The following is a 25,221-nucleotide window of genomic DNA, read 5'->3' on the forward strand; positions in this document are numbered from 1 at the left end:
ATATTTTTGGCCATGACTGTACATACATACATACATAAACACACAACAATTTTCTAATATTTAGGAAAATTGAAGAAATTTGCTGAATGAGATGCTTTGAATTGGTTATTATTTCCTCCTCTCTGATTATAGTATTGGTTAATATCTGAGCAAGTAAAAAAAATGATGACTTTTCACTACATGAAAATGTTGCCACAGTTTCAACAATGCCATCTGCTGATGCACAAAGGTTTATTTTGTCTGACACACAAAAAGCCTTTAACAACCTCATTCAACATGCAGCGTGTGAATTTCCTTTAACCTGTGCTCTTTATTGCTGCTGACCTTCTGTTCCACTGGAAGTTTCACCATGGTGGCGACCAGCAAGAGTCACTTACAATTCAGGTGGATCATTTTTGCTGCTCCTGGACAAAATCTGTACATCATCAACATCAGTGACAATCACACTCTTTGAAAAGAAGAATAAGTTTAATCATATTTAAGTCCGAAATAATTTGAAAGACGACTAAACATTTTAAATCACACTTAAGAGCAATGGATCTCTGTCGTTAGGCCCGCCCATCTGCTCTACCTGTTCATCAGGTTCTTTAGCCATACATCAGGACATTACCCCATTTACACTTAGAACAATAGATCTGCATTTGAGTGCTGACTCGCTTCAGGCAAAATGCTCTTTGTGATATAGCCAGCAGTGTGTTTGCTGTATTCTTTTCAGCTTTTAGTAGTCTGTTCAGTCAAGACTGAGAGAAGCGGTTACAAAAAATAGATGAGGAAGAACCCTGTACACCATCTTACTTCTTTTGAATAATTAGTCCTTTATGGAATAGGACAGGTGAACCTCTTATCATCTGTAAAGAACATATGCGGGTCATATTGCATCTCAAAACCAAAAGAAAAAATTATAGATTTTTCATAGTGACATTTTTCATGGCAATTAGGCATAAAAACTAATTTCTCTCTATTTTTGATGTTTTTATATAATATGAATTATAGGTAAATAATTATGATTTCTTTTCACCTTAACAAACTGTACTATATATATATATATATATATATATATATATATGTTTATTTGTTAAGGTAAATTAAAATCATTTTTATGCAAACTTAATTTCTTGTTTTTTTCTTTTGATTTCAGGGTGACATTGATTTCCAAACATCTACATGAGATCCACTCGCATCAACAAGGACTCGTTACAGTTTAAATTAGATTATTTTGACACAACACTGGTGAAATTATATTGCACATGGAAAGTGAGCTTAAGAAGCTGTTTTTGTACCTATAATTGTGAAAATTAAGAAAATAAAAAGCAAAATAATAATGCACATCTGGATGCTAAATAATGAAACGTTTATTTATGAATGGCCAGATGAGCTACCCAGTAACCTACATCTGTCATATGTGATCCTTATCATTTATCCCATCTCAGAGGAAAGTGCTTAATAGGGCTTAATTAAGGTTTTATAATTAAGGCCACTGTCAAATGGGGCATTAAAAAAAAAAATGTACACCTCAACTTAACAGCATTGGCATTATGAAAATTCACCCAAAAATTATATATATATATATATATATATATATAAATCTGTTTTTTTGAGGTTGAATATGACCTGGCCTAGATAATCAGATGTCAAATGTCAGTAACAGAAAGTATGAGGTTAGACATTGGACCTATTGAAGTTTATTTATGTTAATTTGTTACATAAGTAAATTTCTTATACTGATTTCTGCTAATTTTCCTGCGTTCCTCTGAGGAGGGAGCCAGTATCTCTTGTACTGAGCAAATTGGTCAATCCCATGAGGTAATGTGGAGATATTTGAACTGACATACAGGTTTCCTCTGGTGACCAAAGCTCTAAAAGGCCATTCAAACTGTTTCTAATGTGCCACAAGCATTCACAGTCTCGTCTTCAGATCATTCTATTGCACAACTATCAGGAACACTACCGTTCAAAGGTTTGGGGTTGGTACAACTTATTAATGATTTCTAAAAAAGAAATCTCTTATGCTCACCAAGGTTGCATTTATTTGATCAAAAAATACAGTAAAAACAGTAATACTGTGAAATATTATTACAATTTAATAGAACTGTTTTCAAGTTTAAAATATATTAAGATTTATTTGAATTTTGTATTTTCAGCATCATTGCTCCAGCATCATCATATGATCCTTTAGAAATCATTCTAATATGCTGATTTACTGCTCAAGAAACATCTTTAATAATTCTCAAAAACAGCTGCTGTTCAGTGACACGTTTTTAAGGATCCTTTGGCGCATTTAAAACACAAATCTTTTCTAACATTATAAAAATTTTAACTGTCACTTATAATCAATTAAAATGCATCCTTGCTGAACAGAAGTATTAATTATTTCCAAAAAATCATCCTGCCCCCAAACTTTTGAAAAGTCCACGCCACTATACAGTCTTTAGCTTTTTCAACAGATCTCAGAATAAACCTCATATAAATGTGTTAACCTCATTACTGTGTTAAGTTTCTCAATTTCTTTATTACAGATGGAAACCGACAGTGTATCTTTACAGATCTTTAAATATGCTTATATTAACATCTGTGATTCAGTGTGCCTGTGCAGTATTTGCATGTCAATTTTTGAAAATCGTTTAAATCTTGCAGCTCCAGCAGAACTTGCCAATTTCTCTTGCCAAATGTGTTCATTCCAGTGCAAAAGCCAACTGGGCAAAAGTTTACGGCAGTATATATATTTTTTCTGTGAACTTACATAATGATGATTAGTTCTGTTAAAGCAGTTCCTAATCAAAGAGCAAAGAAACACAATTTCAAAAAAGGATAAATGAAGAAAGATAAAGTGTTTCCGCCTGTCGAACATATAAACAACGTATGAACAAACAAACAGCAGAGACAGAATAGAGAGAGGGCACTTCTGTGGGGTCTCTGTTCTGCCATGGGTTCTGTTTATGAGCGTTCAGGTTTCAGTTTGAAAGCCTGCGTCCAGCAGCGGGAGATGGCAGCGTAACAGCTTCTAGTGTCACTATTCTGTCAGTGGGGCTCCGCTCGGTTCCGTTTCTCCAGTACCGCCCATTCTAGCCTATCACCATGGCAATAGAGACACTAGCCAATGCCAATTCTCGGAGGAGGATTTGGCTCCTCCCACTCATCACCATTCTAAGATCACTTAACAGACATACAGCTGAGGAGGGATGAATGCACTGTTGGGTGGTGCCGTCAATCCCTACCCCAAGAGGTATACCTTTATTAGGGTACAAAATCAGTCATCTTGTCTTAGAGATAAGAGAATCTCATCCTTCCACAGCCAGGACCCCTCTGAGGGCCAAAGGAGGGCTGGCTCAAGGAGGGGAGACTCTCAGGGCTCAGCTCGCAGCCGCTCGGGCCATCAGATCCTCTAGTGCCTTGTCCTGGTCATTATTGTGCACGAGCAGTACCTCTTTAATAGTGTCCCTCTCAAAGCCCATTTCTCCAAACCGAGACATCAGCTGCAGAAACTCCAAAGCCTGAGGAGAGAGAAAGTTGCATAAGTACAAAAAATGCTTTCAAACATGTATGACTTTTAATCGCGCAGAAAATGTAAGGCAGAAAAAAAAAAAAAAAGAAGAAGAATGTTTTTCATTCAAATACAGGTGCAGCTCAAAATTTGAATATCGTGAAAAAGTTCATTTTTTATTGTAACATTTCAAAAAGTGAAACTTTCATATATTCTAGATTCATTACATGTAAAGTAAAATACTTCAAAAGTTTTTTTGATTTAATTTTGATGATTAGAGCTTACAGCTCATGAAAGTCACAAACCCAGTATCTCAAATATAAAAATATTTCCCAAGATCAATCAAAAAAAGGATTTGCCAAACAGAAAAGTTCAAGTTCTTTAAAGTATGTTCATTTATGCACTCAATACTTGGTTGGGGCTCCTTTAGCACAAACTCCAGCATCAGTGAGGTGTGGCATGGAAGCGATCAGCCTGTGGCACTGCTGAGGCACTATTGAGCCTTCAGCTCGTCTGGATTGTTGGACCGACTGTTTCTCATCTTTTTCTTGAAAATATCCCATAGATTCCATATGGGGTTCAGGTCAGGCATGTTGGCTGGCTAATCAAGCACAGTAATATCATGGTCAGCAAACTACTTGGAAGTGGTTTTGGCAGTGTGGGCAGGTGCTAAAGTACTGCTGGAAAAGGAAATCAGCATCTCCATAAAGCTTGTCAGCAGATGGAAGCATAAAGTGCTCCAAAATCTCCTTGTAGACAGCTACATTGACTTTGGACTTGATAAAACACAATGGACCAACACCAGCAGACGTCACGGCACCCCAAATCATCATTGACTTCGGAAACTTCACACTGGACTTCAAGCAGCTTGGATTCTGTGCCACTCCAGTCTTTCTCCAGACTCCAGACCTTGATTTCCAATGGAAAATTTACTCATATCTGAAAAAAGGACTTTGGACCACTGAGCAACAGTCCAGTTCTTTTTCTCCTCAGCCCAGGTAAGATGCTTCTGACGTTGTTTCTGTTTCAGAAGTGGCTTGGTAGCCCTTTTCCTGAAGACGTCCGAGCATGGTGACTCTCTTGATGCACTGACTCCAGCTTCAGTCCACTCCGTCTGAAGCTCTCCCAAGTATCTGAATCGGCTTTGCTTGACAGTATTCTCATCCCAGTTGCTTGTGCACCTTTTCCTACCCAATTTCTTCATTCCGGTCAACTTTGCATTTAATATGCTTTGACACAGCACTCTGCGAACAGCCACCCCTTTCAGTAATGACCTTCTGTCACTTACCCTCTTTGTGGAGGGTGTCAATGATTGTCTTCTGGACCATTGCCAAGTCAGCAGTCTTTCCCATTATTGTGGTTTCAAAGAACAAGAGATACCTCAAATTTATACTGTAGGGATGGTCATTTAATGAAGCTCAAATGTAAATATTCTAATATTTTAAGATACTGGATTTTTGACTTTCATGAGCTGTAAGCTCTAATCATCAAAATTAAAACAAAAACTTTTAAAATGATTTACTTTACATGTAATGAATCTAGAATATATGAAAAATTCACTTTTTGAAATAAGTTACAATAAAGAAAATGAACTTTTTCACGATATTCTAATTTTTTGAGATGCACCTGTATAGTACGTCAAGACAAGCATTTGCAATTCTGATATCAAGTACACATGCAACTGTATATTCTAATTAAACAGTAGATTGTAATTCAGGCTGCGTGTGTATTTGTAGCTGCTAGAATTCACCCACCTTTTCCTCTGAACCCTGGTACATCTCCAAGCACTCCTCCACAGCAGTTGCATCAAAACCTCGATCGCACAGTCGACTGTGAGTAAACAGGTATTCCAGCACCTATGAATGAGACCAATGGCAAAGACAGCCTTGTTTACATAAACAAAAGTATCACAGACTTGCACTAAGAATACTCAGGCTAAAAAGTGACCTGTTCCACATTCTGTCCTTGTCTCTGCATGGCTTTGAGAACACCCTCATATGAATAACCCATGCTCACAATCGTCTCCACACACTGTCGTTCACTGGGAGAGAGTCCGTGTAGGGTCGTGGCAGCAGGTGGATGGTTAGTCGCTGTAACCTGGTTTGACTGCAAAGATGTTATGGAGAAAACCAGTTATATAAATATTTTCAACTCAGGCTCATTGGAAAAACATGCCTCTATCTACATTTGTGCAAAATCTACAAACATACCTATACAAACAATTCATTGCAGTTTTCAGCTCAAATGATTACTAGTAGCAGCAAAACACCAACAACTTATTCCTTATCATACAAATTATGGTTACAGGGGCAAATTATCAATTAATAAAGAATTATTTTTATGCAATTCCTTGCATAATACTATGTTATGACCTCAAAAACACTTGTACCATAGTACAATGTTTGTAAGTTAATACATTTTGACATTTGTATCACATAACCAGTATATGCATGGCTTTTCTGATGTAGTAAACTTGCTCGTTAGCTCCCCTGGTCCCAAGCTAAAACAAAATGATTGCTTCAGAAAATCTGTTTATACCTCACATTTGCTTTTGTTAATACTATCGGTTAGGTTTAGGGTCAGGTTTAGTGTAGGTGGTATATTATTTTCAAACAGTTAGCATTAACCTTTTGGTGCCACTCACTGGATATTTCATTTCCAAATTGCTGCAATACATACAACAACCAACATCATAAAATGTTGTCAAATTCACGTTAATCTGTTTTGGTATACAGGCTTTTAGTGCTACTCGCTGAACACTTCAATCTGAAACTGTCGCAAAACACACGAGAAGCTACGCGATACAATTTTGCAAAAATGTCACCACAGACACGTTTTGCATTAGCTAAACGAGTCTGCATTGGCTATTTTACATACAAACAATTAGTCCTGACAGGCAAATGTTTCCACCCATGTTACAATACCTGCTTCTGTGTTCCATTCTGAGGGAAGACAGGTTGCTCTTGTGGGAGTGCTGTGTTGGAATTTGACGCTGTTCTCTGCAGGGATGGAGGCGTGCCATTGGATAGGCTGCGTGGTTGGGCTGCTGGGTAAATGCTGAAAGGCGGTTCCAAAGGGGTGTCTCCTGGATCTGAAAGCTTGGGGAAAGTCAGTGAGCGAATGTTACATGGGCGGTCTGCATCAATCTGTCCACAGGGGGTCCCCACAACCCCACCCCGGTCTAAGTCCAGCATTCCAACCAGTCCATTGGGTTTATGGAAAATTCCTGCTTTGGCCTGAAGAGGCGGCGTATTACTGGGAGAAGTGGGGCGATGTTCTGCTGGAGGAAGTTGAGGTGGCGAAACGGACGACTGCGGTTGGCTCTGCAGAATATTCCGCAACTCCTCTTTGTCGTCCAGTGTTTTAAGCTCAAGTTTGTCAAAAGGGTCCTCCTCTCGTTCAAAGTCAGCTAAGTTCAGACTCTGTGGGGCCGGGTTGCTAGGTGCTGGTCGTGTCGGTCCAAAAGATGGGGCTGGGAGAGGCATGAGGATTGCGTTGTGCCTCAGGCCAGCTAAAACCGGGTTCAACGCTGGTGGGACAACCTCCTGCTCATCAGAGGGGCGTGCTTTCTTCCCCCCAACCAATCCGACATCTGCTTCCTGAGAAGCAGCTTGCCTTTCATTTTCAGAGTCCGTCCGGGCGGCTTCCGCTGCTCGAGCCTCAGCAGCTCGTGCTTTGGCGAGTTCTTCCCCCCACTGAACGCTCCGCCTCTCTAAACTAAAGTCATACTGAAGAATAAAGCAAAGTGTTAATTATTTCTGACAAAAACATCTGTATAAGGGAAAGTTAAAGGGAAATTTGACTTACTTGCAGATCCGAAAGTATGGCATTACAATCAGACAAACAGAAGCCAATGGGAAGACCCACTTTTGAGGGACAGCGGAATTTCTCATTGAGCTTGAAAGGAACATCATCAAGGTAGCTGACGGGTCCTTGAACATCGAGTGAAGTAAAAGAAGAACATGGGAAAAAAATATATATTTTAAAATAAGTCATTTATTTATGCTGTATTTTTATTTTCAACAAAACAAACAGGACAAATGATTGACTCACCGTTGTTGTGGATATCTGATCCAGACTTCCTCGCAGCCATTTAGAGTAACTAAAGAAATAGACAAACAACAAATTCATACAAACTGCAGTCAGTTACCTATATTTTCCACCTCTACACTTTCTTCAACAGAAGTTACCATTTTTGAACACAGCCTAAAGATTACAATCAATATCCAATACTTCATAAGCAAGGTTTCAGATATCTTTTTAACCTGTAAAAATTGGTTGAGAAATATAAGAAAGACAGAACTGCGTTTAAGATAACAACAGAATTGGTTGCAAAGTTATTTGTGTCACTAATATTGAAATATGTTATTTTGAAAAAACTTCATTAGCTATACATGTGTAGTAATCTAACTATTGGTCTTAATTCCATAAACCAAACTGAATCTATGTCATAACCAATGAAAAACATTACAGATGACCAGTAATCTGTTTGACCTATATATATATATATATACACTACCAGTAAAATTCTGAAACTCTCTTTCCATGCTGTATTTATTTGATTAAAAATACAGTAAAATCTTTACTAAATTTAAAATAGCTGTTTTGAAATGTAATATATAGTAATATAAAGTAATATATTTTAAAAATGTAATTTTAGCAGCCATCACTCCACTCTAGTTGAAGAGACCATAATTTATTTGAAACAGTAATCTTTTACAACATTATACTGTCACTTTTAAAAGATATAACACTGCTTCATGAATGTATTTAGCTTTTTTTTTTGGCATAAATTGTATGAAATGTATAGCATTATAACCCTAACAGTTAGACATGCCCAAAACAAATATGGGAAACAAATAATAATAATAATAATAATAATGCATTTAATATTTTCGTTGTTGTCTAATGATGGTTGTCATAAAGTTAATAAAAATGTGTATGTATACTGGTAATCCGATACTTTCGAAAACTGATGACAAAAACATTGGCAGATCACTAGAAAACAGCATAGTCCAACAGCATTAAATTACAAGCATTTCTTGGACTTGAAAGTGAAACAGTAAACAGATAAGCTTCTACATTTACAGGAAGTTTACCACCTAAAACATACCAATAAAGTAAGAAAAATTAATAATCTATGTGATGATAATTAGGGAACTAGCACAAAAGTAGATCACATGCTGATAAATAGGCTGATAAAACCGGTTTTGAGGTCATTTCACCACCCATGATCTCTTACATAAAAAGCATAACAGCTGATCAGAAAAAAAAAAAAGAAAATCATAACCAGTCTGTTAACTATATACAGCTAACAGATTTGTTGCGTAATAATGCAGAAACGAGAAATTAATTCAGACAGCAATCTACATGAGTCCTATACCAGCTCAATTTCAACAATAAATCTTTAGATATACTGAAAAGACAGTCTTGCGACAAGTTGGTTTATTTTGAAACTGGATGATGACACATATTTCTCCCTGGCTCCTTACCAAACTACTACGATTTTCTCCTTTTCTGTCTGTCATATCACTCGAATAACTAAAATATTTATGACCTAAAACCAAAGAACTTAAGAACTAAACAAGCACGGAAGTGAATGTGGACGTTTGGTTAAAAACAACTGTCTAGTTTTGTTTCAGTTCAGGTTAGTGAAGCGACCTAACAGGGCCCGACTTCCCCTGCCACCGCCCCTCAAACTGTCCCTGCGTGTCCCACCGGTGTCCTTACCAGTATCTGCTCTGTCTTCAGTCTCCAAATAGGTCTCTCACTTGTCCTTGGACGTAAACGCTCCGGTCGACGCTCTCAGATGAGGAGATTTACTGAAAACCGAGTATATTTCCTGCTTCATCGCGGAACGCCATCTTGGTTTGACCGCCTCCTTTAGTTCCTGTGTGACGACATACGTTGGCACTGAATGACGACAGGTTCGACCAATCAGAGAAGAGCTGGGGAGGAGACGTCATCCGTGTCGGCCTTTGCACATGGGTTCAGCACGGGTTTGAGTCCATCAACCTTGGAAAGGAATGTTTTGGTCTAGTTTAGTTTGTTGAATATTGTTTATTTGCGAACTGCATATATCTGACTATCTGTCTGTCTGTCTGTCTACCTATCAATCTATCTGTTTCTGTTTGTCTACATATCCATCCATCCATCTTTCCTTCCTTCCTTCTATTCAACCAACCATTAGACTTTCAAAGAAGTTATATATTTCCAAGTTCTATATAATTAAGTTCTAATTCTATTTTATCTAGACCTATTTGTTTTATTTTCTTTAAGACTTGCACTCTGTTTGTTTTCTAATTGCTAGTTTTCTTAAATTTAAAAAAAAAAAATTAAAAAAAGAGCCTCTAACTCTAGTTTTCTCTATTATTTTTCTATTCTATTTATTTGTTTTCTTTTTATTTATTATATAGCCTAATTATTTTTAAAAAAGCCTTACAACGTGTTCTCATAGCACTTGCATATTATTGCTCTTTTGTTGATTTTGATTGCTTCCATTGTCCTCATTTGTAAGTCGCTTTGGATAAAGGCGTCTGCTAAATGACTAAATTTAAATGTAAATATATAGACATAAACATTATGCAAAGCGGCTGATTTTGACATAAAAGGATATAAGGTTATACAGGCCAACATAGTAGGACTTTTCCTTAGGGAAAATAATTTTATTTCTGCTTTCTTTTCTTTTTTATTATTGTTTATTATCTTAATTTTGCATTTTAATTAGTATTTACTCTTTTTTTATTTAGCCTATGTTTCTTTTTTGTTGAGGATATTCTTATTACGTGTATTATAAATTACGTTTTTGCTTACTAAAATATTCTCATATATAACGCATATTTAAATAATTGTAATATAATATTTTTCTGTATGTAATAGGTAATACCTATGTAATAACACATATGTTGTGTATAGCGACAAGTATTTACAGTTGAGTGTCCTGCGTCATGACGCACTGGCGTACAGACGTGTACAGGCACGCACTATGATAACCGGAAGCATCAATAGAAGCGATTGAGAAACGGCGAAAGAAATCATCACCTGTCGATTGCGTCCATATATATCTCTCCTGCGCTCCCATTAATCTCCATAGCCCACTTTCATAACACCCATACACTTTCGTTAATTCACTGTCGAGTCGGTCTGAACGGATAAAGTAGAGCTGGCAGTGTAATTCTTTGCGCAAACTGGGGGTTTTGAAGGTGCGTTATAGCCTCGCAGCAGAACAAATGTAAACAAGCAGCTGATCAGCTGTGCGGCCGAAGACGCGCAACGAAACGGCGTGATGACAGCGACCCGCAGGGTTTGATAAACATATTCTGTATCATATAAAGCGAAATTGGAGATTAATTTGCATGCTATAGAGTTTTTTTAGACGTTAGAGCAGTACACGAGGACAACTCCCAACCCATCGCTTTCACCTCCAATGCGGGCAGCAGCAGATACAGAATAAACGGCTTATTTATTTTTTTTAGTGATTAGAAGGGTGATAAATAGATTTATTTGTCTTAACATCTGCTTGAGGATTGGATAACTTCACGCCTAACAGGAAAAGCAACAGGATTTGAGAAATAACAAAGGAAAAATAAGGTTAACAGTCCTTTCTGGGCCCCAAGGAATAAATAAATATCAGAAACGTATTAATATTTACATGAAGCTGGAACTTTGAGGCACCCAAACATCACATTTCCTGGGGAGCAGCACAGGTAATAAACAGTGTATGAACATGTTTTTATTTATCAAAATGTTGTATAGCTTTTGCATACAAATTTAATCATACACTTGTACAGCATTTGTAAGTTTTTTGTCTTTCATTTTGCAATTTCCTTTACCTCTCAACGGCCAAATAGCATATATATATATATATATATATATATATAGATCGATAATATTTTCAATACTTTTGAGCTTTTTAATTGTAATACCACATGTAATACTCATATGCATTAATAATGAGTACAGCAGCAATATATTTAGAACAAAAGAAAAGGAAATTGTTGTTGTCACAATGGGATTGTCCCCCCCCCCAAAAAAAAGAATATATATATATATATATATATATATATATATAGTTTATAACTAAACTCGTTTTCATTGAATCCACAGTAAGGCTGAAGGATCAGGACTGTCATGGCACACCAGCAGATGCCGAGCTCTCAGAAGGCTCTGATGCTGGAGCTGAAATCCCTGCAGGAGGAACCAGTGGAAGGTTTCCGCATCACTCTGGTGGAGGAGTCGGACCTGTACAACTGGGAGGTGGCCATCTTTGGCCCTCCAAACACACTTTATGAAGGAGGCTACTTTAAGGTAAGCCTTGAGTGGATTTAAATGATGTTCTTGAATGCTTACCAATGGACTAGGTTGTTGGGAGTCAGACAAAGCAATTCAAGTCTGCATGATAATATTTAGTTGTGAAATATACCTCACATACTTGTTCTCCCATGTTTTGCACTCTCAAGTTCTTCTTTCCCCGGGTGGTGCATTCCTTATACACTAGATCTCTATTTTTAGCCCTGACAGATATTAATGACATCTCGATATGAGAGCTAAAAGGAGAAGGACAGTGCGTTTTAACCATATTCCCTGTAGTCACTTATTCTCAGTGGCTTATTAACAACTGCAATACTCAGTACTTTCAGTGACGCAGTCCTCAAATTTACCACAAAAAAAAAAAATTCTCAGCATTCCTTCAAAGTTATATTATTGTATCATAATATGCCACAGGTCACAGTCTTTGGTGAAGTTTTGTTTATGAATTTAAGGTAGCAATTTAGTATGGCCGATTCATATATAAAAATGCCATTTTTGTTATGTTAAAATTCACTCTTCTGTCCCAGCTTAATAATTCACCCAAAAATGAAAATTTAGTCACCCCCAGGTTATCCAATATATAGATGAGTTTGTTTCTTCATGGGAACAGATTTAGAGAAATTTACCATCACTTGCTCAGCAATGGATCCTGCGAGGAATGAATGCTATCAGAATTAGAGTTCAAACAGCTGATAAAAACATCACAATAATCCACAAGTAATCCACATGACTCCACTTCATAAACTTACATCTTGTGAAGTGTCAAGGTGTAAGAAAAAAAAAATCCATCAAGGCATTTTTAACTTCAAACAAGTCCTCTTTCCATAATATTGCTGGCTCTACATCTACATCTTGGATGTTCTGAGAGTGAGTAAATTTTAATTTGGGTGAACTATTCCTTAAATATAAGAGTAATTTAAAAGTTGATTCCCCCATGGGTTTTGGAGAAGGATTACGTTTTGGTGCAAACAGTAAAACATTCAATATGTTTAAGTACACAGAAATTACGCTCTTCACTTTTAAGTCTTCATGTAATTTATAGCAAGTACCTTCATAGTACCTCATAAAGCATAACATCACTTTCTGTCTTCCAAAAAAACATATAACTGAGCAACTAGGTCTCAACAGCATATTCTGGCTTTGTAATACAGCATGCTGTGAGGAAGATTATGGTATCTTTCTAAACACAGGCTTGGGATCCACCCATCAGACAAAGTATTTAAAATTTGCAGCTATCAGGCTTCAGCAAGAAATTGCATGGGTATAGATATTGCATCTTTGTTGAATAGCATTTATAATTTGTTATATGTCAAATGTAATGTGTATTTTCTTATTTTTTACACATGCAAGTTTTCCTGTGAAAATCCCAGTTTTTAGAGCTTCAAAAAGCTGTCATTTGTTCCTGTTTATTTCTAAAGATCACTAATGGAGGAAGTTAGATTAGATCAGGTTTTAGCTTTCTAACACTAAATGCTTTGACTGAGACTCATATCTTCATTCACGCTGTCACAGCCACGCTACGCTCTGACTTGAGCACTAGCCAGTTCATGTAGTCTGACACATAATCAGCAGTCACCAGCAGTGGTGAGTAGCAGGATTTCCACTCGCAGAGAAGAGACACTGCACTCATGTTTAAAGCAAAAAAGACAATTCTCTCATTATTTACTCACCATCATGTCATTCCATATCTGTTGGACTTCTTTATTTCATGAAGAATGTGACTAGAGGTTTCTGTCTGGAGGTTTCAAGTTTCAAAAAACCTTCAAACTACTTTTTATGACTTATGCACTATATTCCAAGTCCCATGAGTCATAACTTTGTGAGGAAAAGATTGAAATTTAACTGATCACCGTTATTCACTGCAAATAGTGACATCTGCCATAGCTCTATTTGGTGTGTGAGCAATTTCTAAATAGACAAATCTTTTGAGTCGGATCCTTTCAAAGAATTAGTTCATATGGGATCGTAACAACATAAGGGAATTTTCATTTTTGGCTGAACTATTCCTTTAAAACTGTACTCATGGCCATAGCCACATAACTTATAACTGCTCTCACAACCATTGCAGTTGTTATAACTAAACTCAAAGCCACAATCACTTTCAAAATCACTATTGTTATAATAACCACAATCACAACACTCAGCACAAAATAGTACTATCAGCACTGCACTGAAGAGAGTGCAGCATTTAACACAGCACTGCACTGTACTGTTTAGTTGAATTGCACTGTTGTCTCAAACATGATTTTGGCACCACATCAGAAACCTGATGAAGAGTACATGATGTTGAGATTCATGAGGATTATGTTTATATGAACCCTTTTAGTCTAATGTTTCCTTTCCATTTTGGGACCGATTTATAACGGCTCATTTACCAGCTATAATACGGCTCATATGCGAGCTAATAATGCTCAGTGTTTCACTCTGTCTCTTTCCCCAGGCCCATATAAAATTTCCTATTGACTACCCCTACTCTCCTCCGACCTTCCGATTCCTCACCAAGATGTGGCATCCAAACATCTATGAGGTGCAAATGCTTGTGTATGCCTGTTTAATGCATGTTTACTGCGCCACCAAACGGATTACAACAGTTTAAAACTTACATTAGTAATCATAACAATGCTGCCATTGTTACTTAATGTACATTTCTCTACCCCAGAATGGCGACGTGTGTATTTCCATCCTCCATCCTCCTGTGGATGACCCTCAGAGCGGAGAGCTGCCCTCAGAGCGATGGAACCCCACACAGAATGTCAGGTATTCTGGTGAAAATACCCAGAATTTCACTCAAATAAATGTTGTTCTTTTGAACCTTCTATTCATTAAAGAATCTAAAAAGAAATGAATAACCGTTTCCACAAACCTATTAAGCATTTCAATACTGATAATGATAAGAATTTTTTCTTGAGCAGCAAATCAGCATATTAGAATGATTTCTGAAGGATGTTGTGGCACTGAAGACTGGAGTAATGATGCTGAAAATACTGTTTTGCCATCACAGGAATAAATTACATTTTAAAATATATAAAATAGAAAGCATTTATTTTAAATCGTAATAATCTTTCACAATATTACTGTTTTTACTGTATTTTTGATCAAATAAATGCCGCCTTGGTGAGCATGAGAGACTTCTTTCAAAATCATTTCAGAAATCTTATCAACCCCAAACCTTTGAACGGTAGAGTAACGTGTGTGTTTGTCTGTAGAACAATCCTGCTGAGTGTGATCTCACTGCTGAATGAACCCAACACCTTTTCTCCGGCAAACGTGGATGCCTCAGTCATGTTTCGCAAGTGGAGGGACAGCAAAGGCAAGGACAAGGAATACGCAGAGATTATAAGGTACGACCACTTTATCATTTAGGCTAAATGACTTCCATGAAAACACATACTCTGCTTTTTCCGTCAAATTACATTAAGTTTAAAGGTCAGTCTGCAACTTTTTCTCCTGCTATGACTTTTTAATATTAAAAAGAATTTTCAAATTTTTTTTTTATTTGCTTCACCTCACAACGTATAAAGTACATCAGGTACAGATGCATATAATTAAATGGCTAATATATTATCAATGGTGCTTTCTAACGGTTTTTCAAAATCTCTAACTCTAATCTGCCCTGCGTTTGTGCTACAGGCATGAATAATACTTCAAAATGTGTGGCTTGTTGAGGAGACTTCCTCAGTGCTTATGATTGTTGCCTCTTGGTTGATAAAGCGGGTGAAAAAGTTCCATAGACTTTGAAGTAGGGGAGCTAAGCCATGTCTAGAGATCAGAATATGATAGAGACTTGGCTGTGTGTGTTTTTGACTTGGGCTAGTAAGCATCCACCGTGAACCCTCCAAAATTTGCTTGTTCTTTGGGAAAAGAAGTGAAATATATTTATACACGCAGCTGTTACATTTGCAACTGTTAAAAGAAGCTGTGAAGTCTTAATTGATTTGCAGAGATCAAGCAACGTGCTAACACAAAACTCACAACTGTAGCAATTGCCAGGGTTCCTACACGGTTTGGAAAAGTTATGGAATTTGATTTAAGTAATTTCCAGGTCTGCAAAAGTATGGAAAAAGAAAGCAGAGTATGGAACAATATTTGCATTTCCAGACTTTTTCCCCTATTTATTTTTTTTATAATAGAAAATTAAGAATTTAATGAAAATACGTTTATCATACAAGAAGTGTTTTCATGGTCGCTGTAAATGATTCTTTAGTGATTGTCAAACATGACTGGTGCACTTGGTGCAAGGTTCACTTTTTCATTTTGCATTTTGGCTTTCTTCTCACGATATTCTTAGCACCATATTACACAGCCTCAAGGACCTTTGCAAAAATAAAAAATATACAGACATTTATGTGTGCACGAGAAACTAATAAACTTAGCATACACTGAGCCACCAATTGCACCATGAGCCCATTTCGTGGTGTGTTTACTTGGGTGCCACAGAGTATGCATTAAAGAGACCTAAGGCCTTGAAATATGACATACTGCCATAAGCCACATTTTGAACACTTTTACAATACCAGTCTTTTTATAGACCCTTGAACTTGGCAAATAGGACAATGCACACAGCCGTATTATGCCATCAGCCCATTTCATGTAATGGTTTTTCTGCCGGGACAGAGGCTAAATTGGGCATTAGTCCTTGATATTAGAAGTACTACCATAAAGAAAGCCAAATTTTGATAAAGTAGATCTCTATTAATTCATGTGCGTCCACATTCTCGCTTTATTCATAGCAAGATGGCAGTGATGCACAAAGGAAATGGGTTATATAAAACTAGAAATTGTAATGTGTAAGCATCCAAAAAATTCCCATGCACATGTGAATAGTTTCTCAAGGGCACAAAAAAGTTTCTTGTGTGTATGGAAATTTTTTTCATTTTAGGGGCTTTGTATGTTCACTTGTATGTTTCTATCACTTAAAGAAAATCAATGAAAAAAACCTTTAAAAATTAAAATATTTACAGATGACTGTAATATGTACCAAATACAGTATAAAGCTGAAAATAGTTCCGTATGAACCATTTATGTTAAAAATGGGCCAAAAATCTACTGAGGTTTGGAAATTTGAGTCTGGAAAAGTATGGAATTTTGAAATGGAAAATGTGTAGGAACCCAACGTTTCAACAGCCACCCAGAACACCTTATTAACAGCAGTAGCACCCTGGCAACCGCCCAGCACACCCAAGCGTTGTGCGCAACTTCTGTATTCTTCAGGAAATGTCAAAATTTAATTATACCCCTAAAGTTGGCTGAGATCTAGATTAAACATTGACTAAGGCCAGATTTTGGCCCAACACACTTCCATAGCACCATCCCACTGAAGTTCAGGACATACTGCTTCTGAGTCTTTATTTCCCTTGGGCAAGTAAACATTAGTGAAAAAATGTTGAACTTTTCCCTTATTGACATTCTTTTCTAACAAAAAAAAGTCCCTTATGCTCACCAAGGCTACGTTCATTTGAACAAAATACAGTAAAAACATTCTTATTGCGAAATATTATTGGCTTAATGAATATTTAACATTGAGAAATATATTAAAATAACTTTTCAGCAGCCATTACTCCAGTCTTTAGTGACACATGATTCTTCCGAAACCATTCTAATATTTGATGCCCATGAAACATTTCTTATTATGTTGAAAATATTGGTAAAATTAAAAATGGCTTCACGGTCACTTTTGATCAAATTAATACATCCTTGCTGAAAAAAGTATTAATTTGTTTTTCTTTCTTTTTTTAAATCTGGTAGTATGTGTGTGTGTGTATACAGGTGCTGGTCATATAATTAAAATATCATCAAAAAGTTGATTTATTTCACTAATTCCATTCAAAAAGTGAAACTTGTATATTATATTCATTCATTACACACAAACTGATATATTTCAAATGTTTATTTCTTTTAATTTTGATGATTAGAGCTTACAGCTCATGAAAGTCAAAAATCAGTATCTCAAAATATTAGAATATTACTTAAGACCAATACAAAGAAAGGATTTTTAGAAATCTTGGCCAACTGAAAAGTATGAAAATGAAAAGTATGAGCATGTACAGCACTCAATACTTAGTTGGGGCTCCTTTTGCCTGAATTACTGCAGCAATGCGGCGTGGCATGGAGTCGATCAGTCTGTGGCACTGCTCAGGTGTTATGAGAGCCCAGGTTGCTCTGATAGTGGCCTTCAGCTCATCTGCATTGTTGGGTCTGGTGTCTCTCATCTTCCTCTTGACAATACCCCATAGATTCTCTATGGGGTTCAGGTCTGGCGAGTTTGCTGGCCAATCAATCACAGTAACACTATGGTCATTGAACCAGCTTTTGGTACCTTTGGCAGTGTGGGCAGGTGCCAAGTCCTGCTGGAAAATTAAATCAGCATCTCCATAAAGCTTGTCAACAGAAGGAAGCATGAAGTGCTCTAAAATTTCAGACTTCAGACTTCAGAAAACACAGTGGACAAACACCAGCAGATGACATGGCAGCCCAAATCATCACAGACTGTGGAAACTTCACACTGGACTTCAAGCAACATGGATTCTGTGCCTCTCCACTCTTCCTTCAGACTCTGGGACCTTGATTTCCAAATGAAATGTAAAATTTACTTCATCTGAAAAGAGGACTTTGGACCACTGAGCAACAGTCCAGTTCTTTTTCTCCACAGCCCAGGTAAGATGCTTCTGACGTTGTCTCTGGTTCAGAAGTGACTTGGTAGCCCTTTTCCTGAAGACGTCTGAGTGTGGTGACTCTTGATGCACTGAAGCTCTCACAAGTGTTTGAATCGGCTTTGCTTGACTGTATTCTCAAGCTTGCGGTCATCCCTGTTGCTTGTGCACCTTTTCCTACCCAAATTCTTCCTTCCAGTCAACTTTGCATTTAATATGCTTTGATACAGCACTCTGTAAACAGCCACACCTTTCAGTAATGACCTTCTGTGACTTACCCTCTTTGTGGAGGGTGTCAATGTTCGTCTTCTGTATCTTTGCCAAGTCGGCAGTCTTCCCCATTATTGTGGTTTCAAAGAACAAGAGATACCCGGAATTTATACTGTAGGGATGGTCATTTATTCAAACTCAAATGTAAATATTCAAATATTTTGAGATACTGATTTTTGACTTTCATGAGCTGTAAGCTCTAATCATCAAAATTAAAAGAAATAAACATTTGAAATATATCAGTCTGTGTGTAATGAATGAATATAATATACAAGTTTCACTTTTTGAATGGAATTAGTGAAATAAATAAACTTTTTGATGATATTCTAATTATATGACCAGCACCTGTATACATATATATATATATAGGTGTTACTTTTGAAGCTGTTCCAAAAAGCCTTAACTGGTTTGCTGACTCTGTCTTTGCATTGTGCACAGGAAGCAGGTGATGTCCACTAAGGCAGATGCAGAGCGAGATGGAGTTAAAGTACCAACGACGCTAGCCGAGTACTGCATCCAGACCAAAGTGCCTTCCCACGACAGTAGCTCTGACCTGCTCTATGACGATCTATATGACGACGACATAGAGGAGGAGGAGGATGACGAAGACGAGGCAGAGGCCAGTGGGATTGGCAGTGAAATGGCCGGGGACTGTTTTGGCGATGAAGACGACTCTGGCAACGAGGAATCTTGACCTCCTTCCACCGTTTCCGTGACACTGACCTTTGCCCTCTCACTATTCTTTACCCTGACAGCCTCATGTTTCAAATTCTCTTTTCCTGTGCTTAAAGCTTTTGTTTTTCACTCTGTTCCAAAAAACTCATTACTTAAGATCTCTGTCCTTTTCAGCACCTCCCCGTTCATAAGTAAAGTTCACTATGGGTTCACAAAATCAGTCATTTTTAGTAACGTTTCACATCCCACCTTCTCCTGCCTCTTAACCTCAGGGCTTTTGGATAATCAGAGCTTGTCAGGCCACCTTAAACATGCTCATTTCAAAATGTTTTGTTAATTGCAACCCTTTTTGAGGACTAGTTCCCTCAGAAATTACAATTCTGTTGTGATTTACTCACCCTCATGTTTCTAGAGAAATTTTGTCAAGCTGTTTTGAGATTTTTGAGCTGATTTTTCCAAAAGTAATAACTAAACAATGCCAGTGTCCAAATACACCTACTTCCCCTACTATATAGTAGGCAAAAACAGTACATAAGAGAGAAAAAAAAAAAAGAGAGAAAAAGTCAGAATTGCGAGATGTGAACAAAAAACTCAATTTCGAGATAAAAACTCGCAAATCAGAGAAAAAAAGTCAAAATTTGGAAATATAAACTCGGAATTCTGAGAAGAAAAGTCTTGAGTTGCAAGATTTAAATTCGTAATTGACCCTTCGCAAAGAGCTTGATTGACAGGCGATCTGACCAATCATAACGCCGAAACCGCCAGCTTGTCCAGCAAACAAATCAAACAGGAGAGTAGATTAAATTCGGTGGACTTTAACCTGATGTCTTGATGTCTTTCCGCAGTTTAAATAAAATACGTTCTGATGTTCATTCATGTTTATTTCATGCTATAACTAGTAAAGAGGAAGAGACACTTTAAAGAGCCAAAAAATGGTATCTATTGTTTGATTTTCTTAAAAAAAAAAAAATTAAAAAAAAAACACATTTTGAAAGCTGAGACCTTGTTTGATACCAGAAATAACCTGCTCTGTCTTGTCTGTTGGCGTGTTGTCAGTTTCCTCTTTTCTCCGCGATGTATTTTTCACTGCGTCAGAACATGATGTGTAGTGTCAAAGCAGCATGGCTTGTCAGACATAGCAACATTAACTAAGGAGTCCAGGTTTTTGCGAAGGGTCAATTGCAACAATAAAAAAATTATGAGATAAGAAGTTGCAATTGCCTTTTTTTATTATTTATTATATAGCGGAAACAAAAGAATGACTGTGAGATGTAAAGTTTGGATTCAGAGAAAAAAGTCAGAATTGCAAAAAACTTGCAATATACAATGGCTTCAGTTCTTCCTTATATCACTAAAGCTTGATTCTTGTGTTTCACAACCGAATGCAGTGTGCCAGTTTGAATCAAGAGAGCCACACAGATTTGCAATGATGTGAGGGTGAGTAAATAAATGATAAAACTTTAATTTTTTTTCTAACTAACCCTTCAACCCACTCATGAGGTAGTTACGCCTGGTAAAATCAACAACAAGTGAATGTTTTGTTCATTTCCAAGTTACAGTTTCTTCAGAACTGTCTTTACAGTATAGGGCTTCACCGATTCCACTATATGTACCTAAGATCCCACTTAGAAAGGTAAGTAGTAAAGGGTGGGAAAATGGAGAATGAATAGACTGTTTCCTTCTCATAAAATATAATTTCGTCATTTTGACCAGCCATCCACATCAGCAGGGTCACCTTCACAACTACATCCTCTTATGCGCAGCTCCTACCCCCAAATCACCTGAGCTTTTTGAGCCATTAAATCACGGTGTCAGATTATATGGCACATGAAGGTGCTTTCAAGTGCTCAGCAACACTAGCATTAAAATACTTCCAGCACACCTTCATTTCGCTGACCCAGAAACTATGATGAGACTGTTTAAGTCACTATGATGATGTCCCACGTTCGGCCCCTAATATTCCATCCACCAATTTTGTCTGAAGGTAATTATACTGTTATGCTTTTAAATGTACACATACTCTTGGTAAGTGATCACGTATGAGTGTCCGAGCAGCTGTACCAAACCGTTTCCTTTTCTCACTGATTTTGACCGAAAATCTTGGGAGTTGTTTTTTTAAGTATGGGGTTTGAGATCAGTGACTGCTGAAGACATTTCGCTCATCGGTGTGAGCCCTCTCATCCCCGGTCTTATGCTTTTTTGCGTTGGCAACGGTGCTGTCGTGGGCCGTAGCTTTCAAGAGCATGCTTGTGTGTTTTAATGTGTTTTATATGATGTGTCAATCATCCGATGAGGCACGTGAATCCCTAAGGTCTCATTAATGAGGGTGAAAGCGTAGACGTTTATGCACATGGGGTCTCAGGTACACCTTTATTCCCACAAACCAGCCAAGGACACGGATGCTGATTCCTGGTCCTACAAAACCCCTCCGGAAGGGAGTGTGGATGTGAGGATCGTGAGGAAACGGTGCTCTCGTACTCTCCCGAGCATCATGAACTCACTGAACTATCTAGAACTATCGTTCCCGGCTCAATCGCTCCCTTAAACTTTTGGACTACGGGCCGAAAGGGCTTAACAGGGACGATTAAAATCGATTAAAACGGACTGGATTTTACACATTCAGCAAGAGACTCGGTGTAATGCACCCCTGTGCACAGCAAAACAACCAAGTTCATTTCAAAAAGTGTCGTGACGTTAGTCAACAGTGGATTTGTCTTGAAGGATTTTATTATTTGTGTGTCATGAGTGTGTTTTTAATGTTTCATTAATGATTTTTTTGTTTTTCATATGCTATTCTTTGACAGGATTTGTGGTCCTGAGTCAGATCAAAAAAACCGAAGTCATTATTTGCTCTAAGTTCGATGCATTTCCTTTCTCTTGTAATGTTGTTAAAGGGAATATCATTCTAAATATTCACATAAGGAAGAATGGAGAACAGTAAGAATGACTCTAAATCGATACCTATTTCTATTCTAAACATAAGCATTTGAGTTCGGGGTGAGTTCGGGGTGGGGTGGGGGGTGTCCAGTATGATCATTTTAAGACTGTGCTTGTATGATCACAATACAATTCATTTTTGTTTGTGTGTATGTACAGGAGTTAATGCTCCTTAGCAATTAAACCATTAGACGAGGCATTTAGAGGTGCTTTCAGTTCATGACGGTGTTGTTATCGTTGACTAAAACTACTAAAAAACATTTTTGTTAATTGAAATAAAGCTAAAATAAAATCTAACTATTAGATGACAAATTTAAACTTTTAAAGTACTAAAATTACTAACTGAAATAAAAAATAAATTAAAACCATTTAGAAAATATTTTAAAAGAAAATAATAAAATGACAAAGCAATTTAACTAAAATTAAAATTAAAAATATAATTCTAAAGCTGAATTAAAAACTATAATAGAATATAAATAATACTAAAACAATCATTGATTCTTAAAGAGTGTTTCTCATTTACTGGTTTCATTATAGTTAATAATTTAGGACAATCTGGATGATACAGGATTCATAGCAAAACAACTTGCATACAATTTATAGACTATTTTTGATAGTCTATAGGCTTCTCAAAGTGATTTTCCGTGGTAATTAACAGTGTGCCACAGATGGCGTCATTACAGCTTACCTCGTATTGAACCAGGAACATTCTTTGGAATGAATGGCAGCTTTGTTTTGCTTGAGGGTGGAGATTTAGAGGTTGTGCATTTGTCTTAACATTTTAACTACTTGGAAGCAACCTATTATGAATTCAAATTAAATTCAGCTTAGCAAGTAGAGACGCAAAAAGGACGGAGGTCAAATGTCTATTCCCACAGTCAAATTTCATACAGCACATCGGGTCCTCCTTTAAACCGTCATTAATTCAACATCCTAAAACAATTTTATAAAGATGATTATATAAACTCCGTCAGTGTCTAAATGTCAAAACCAAGTGTAAATGTTACTGTTTGCCCTGTGTTTCTAGATAGCGCTGTGCTGCTGTAAGTGTGTCCTGTAAGTCCTGGTGTTTTGCCAGCTTGCAGGCTTCTTCTAGTTTGGTCCAGCGGTAATCCTGGTGTTCGTCTGAGAGAACGACCTGTGTGTTTGGGTCACGCAGCTCAGCCAACCAATAGAGGACCTCTTTGTCCTTTCCTCGGACCTGATAGTGCAACCTCTGTAGGAAGCCATCAACCATACGCAGGTGATCTTTACCTAAACCCGCTTCCTCCTGAGTCTCTCTCAAGGCGGTGGTGAAGTCGTCCTCTCCAGGGTCAACGTGACCTTATGGGGGCAGGATAATGTTATTCTTTCAGATACTAAGAAATTGAAGATAGCCACACGTCTTCAACTGATTTGTTGCTGATAGGTCATGTGACTTACCTACCAGTATTTGTGGCATTTTTCTAATTACATTTAGTTTATAAATGCTTTACAGACTCATTTTCTGTGTGTAGCAATAAGCATTGTTTTGAAAATAAGCCATAATATTCTTTTAAATGGGCAGGTCTAAAGTGGTTCAAAAAGAAATTGAGAGTTAAATGAGTTGAATACAGGAAAAGCATCATAAGAAGCTGTGAGATGCACCTTTGGGTGGTGTCCAGTGATGTTCCCCGTAGGATGTCTGCAGCAGCAGGAACTCTATATTATCAGGGGGAGGCTTCTGGACCAAACGTCGAAAAATGACAAATCCACATGCCCGCACTGCCATAACCTGGAAATACACAGCCTAGTAAAGCACATGCAACTTTCTATTGTATTTTTAGCATATAACAGGTTTTACTGTGCTTTTCTAAAAAAAAAAAAAAAAAGTGAATGATAAATGTGTAAAATACAAACAAATGCTTAAGTCTTCATTAAACTGATACATAATTTGAGATGTTTGAAAAGGTCTATCATAGCTTATTTATTTTGTAGATATATAGATGTAATAATTAAAACACCTTGTATAATTAAATATATTTTATTGCGTTTTTAAAATAGATAAATCCTATTTTGTATACAATTTTATGTTTATGTACAATTATATTTTTTTCAGTGGTTAAAGATGCGTTGCAATGGTTAAGAAGGCCTATGGTTTATATAATTTTGTACAAATTTTATATGTAATATTTATTTGGAGAATGTTTTGTTTAATATTTTTATTTAGTTTTTAATAATATAAAGCGTCTGGCAAAGCACATGCAACTATAGAGGTTAAACTATGCTTTCTAAAAAGACATAACATATCATATACCATTTGCAAAATACCTGAAACTACTATTTTTTTTTTTACTTCTTATTTGCAGAAACCCTGACAGTAAAGGCTGGTCTTAGCAGGTCTGTCTGTTTGCTGGTTTTAAATAGGTTTCAAAGTCTACTTCACTGTCACTTTAGCACATCGCATGATAATGGATAAAAAACGAAAGTGTTCCTTCAAGAAACAACAGTAACTTAGACAGTTTGGGAACACAACTTGCAAACCAGCTGGTTTAAGAGGGTTTTCCAACAGGAAATGTCAACTACAAGTCTTTTGAAAGCGTTTTAAGTTGTTTAAATACAAATTGTGGGTTGGAAATGCTAATGAATGAAACTGGACTCACTTATATGTGTAACATGCCTGGACTTCCGGTTTCTAGACAATATAAAGTTAGCAGGCTAACACCATTCATTAGCTGCTCTTTAGCTATAGCTTAAGATGAAATCATTTCACTTACGTCTAGCCGGTAATGATTCAATGTTCCTTTTTGTTTAGAACAGATGCGACATAACCTGGCACATTAATAAACTAATAAGAGCGCAGTATGCAGGCTACTTTCTGTTTCTTCTTCTTCTTTCCTTTATTGGCAACCGCACTTAATAGTGCATTACTGCCATCAT

General features: G+C 37.0%; 3 protein-coding genes across 5 annotated transcripts; 1 reads left to right on the forward strand and 2 right to left on the reverse strand.

The window, feature by feature from the left end:
* Window positions 1-449: 449 nt before the first annotated feature.
* Window positions 450-9,395, reverse strand: ubap1 (ubiquitin associated protein 1). Its single transcript, XM_058757623.1, has 7 exons — window positions 9,212-9,395; window positions 7,535-7,583; window positions 7,289-7,413; window positions 6,406-7,209; window positions 5,429-5,587; window positions 5,236-5,337; window positions 450-3,491 (listed from the first exon to the last, which is right to left on the reverse strand). The coding sequence occupies exons 2-7, from the start codon at window positions 7,572-7,574 to the stop codon at window positions 3,351-3,353; spliced, it is 1,371 nt and encodes a 456-aa protein (XP_058613606.1). The 5' UTR covers window positions 7,575-7,583; window positions 9,212-9,395; the 3' UTR covers window positions 450-3,350.
* A 1,031-nt stretch (window positions 9,396-10,426) lies between these two features.
* ube2r2 (ubiquitin-conjugating enzyme E2R 2) lies at window positions 10,427-22,242 on the forward strand. Of its 2 annotated transcripts, none has more exons than XM_058757625.1 (6): window positions 10,427-11,199; window positions 11,588-11,788; window positions 14,232-14,318; window positions 14,451-14,548; window positions 14,998-15,132; window positions 19,150-22,242. In XM_058757625.1, the coding sequence occupies exons 2-6, from the start codon at window positions 11,612-11,614 to the stop codon at window positions 19,403-19,405; spliced, it is 753 nt and encodes a 250-aa protein (XP_058613608.1). In that variant the 5' UTR covers window positions 10,427-11,199; window positions 11,588-11,611; the 3' UTR covers window positions 19,406-22,242. The 2 variants fall into 2 exon arrangements, with proteins under 2 accessions (XP_058613608.1, XP_058613607.1); XM_058757624.1 differs by having other exon boundaries at window positions 10,433-11,187.
* Window positions 22,243-22,817: 575 nt separating this feature from the next.
* On the reverse strand, window positions 22,818-25,197 carry nudt2 (nudix (nucleoside diphosphate linked moiety X)-type motif 2). Of its 2 annotated transcripts, none has more exons than XM_058757628.1 (3): window positions 25,059-25,197; window positions 23,950-24,076; window positions 22,818-23,646 (listed from the first exon to the last, which is right to left on the reverse strand). In XM_058757628.1, the coding sequence occupies exons 2-3, from the start codon at window positions 24,071-24,073 to the stop codon at window positions 23,327-23,329; spliced, it is 444 nt and encodes a 147-aa protein (XP_058613611.1). In that variant the 5' UTR covers window positions 24,074-24,076; window positions 25,059-25,197; the 3' UTR covers window positions 22,818-23,326. The 2 variants fall into 2 exon arrangements, with proteins under 2 accessions (XP_058613611.1, XP_058613612.1); XM_058757629.1 differs by having other exon boundaries at window positions 24,945-25,067.
* Window positions 25,198-25,221: the final 24 nt, after the last annotated feature.

This window comes from Onychostoma macrolepis, chromosome 21 (genome assembly GCF_012432095.1).
Source record: "Onychostoma macrolepis isolate SWU-2019 chromosome 21, ASM1243209v1, whole genome shotgun sequence".
Lineage (NCBI taxonomy): Eukaryota > Metazoa > Chordata > Actinopteri > Cypriniformes > Cyprinidae > Onychostoma > Onychostoma macrolepis.

Coding starts and splice junctions, on each gene's coding strand:
- ubap1 (XM_058757623.1), bottom strand. CDS start 7,574: ATGGCTGCGAGGAAGTCTGGATCAGATATCCACAACAACG. Junction 5,588..6,405: donor AGAATGGAACACAGAAGCAG/GTATTGTAACAT, acceptor ACATCTTTGCAG/TCAAACCAGGTTACAGCGAC. Junction 5,338..5,428: donor AAGGACAGAATGTGGAACAG/GTCACTTTTTAG, acceptor TCTCATTCATAG/GTGCTGGAATACCTGTTTAC.
- ube2r2 (XM_058757625.1), top strand. CDS start 11,612: ATGGCACACCAGCAGATGCCGAGCTCTCAGAAGGCTCTGATGCTGGAG. Junction 11,789..14,231: donor ATGAAGGAGGCTACTTTAAG/GTAAGCCTTGAG, acceptor CTCTTTCCCCAG/GCCCATATAAAATTTCCTAT. Junction 14,549..14,997: donor AACCCCACACAGAATGTCAG/GTATTCTGGTGA, acceptor GTTTGTCTGTAG/AACAATCCTGCTGAGTGTGA.
- nudt2 (XM_058757628.1), bottom strand. CDS start 24,073: ATGGCAGTGCGGGCATGTGGATTTGTCATTTTTCGACGTTTGGTCCAG. Junction 23,647..23,949: donor TCACTGGACACCACCCAAAG/GTGCATCTCACA, acceptor TGCCCCCATAAG/GTCACGTTGACCCTGGAGAG.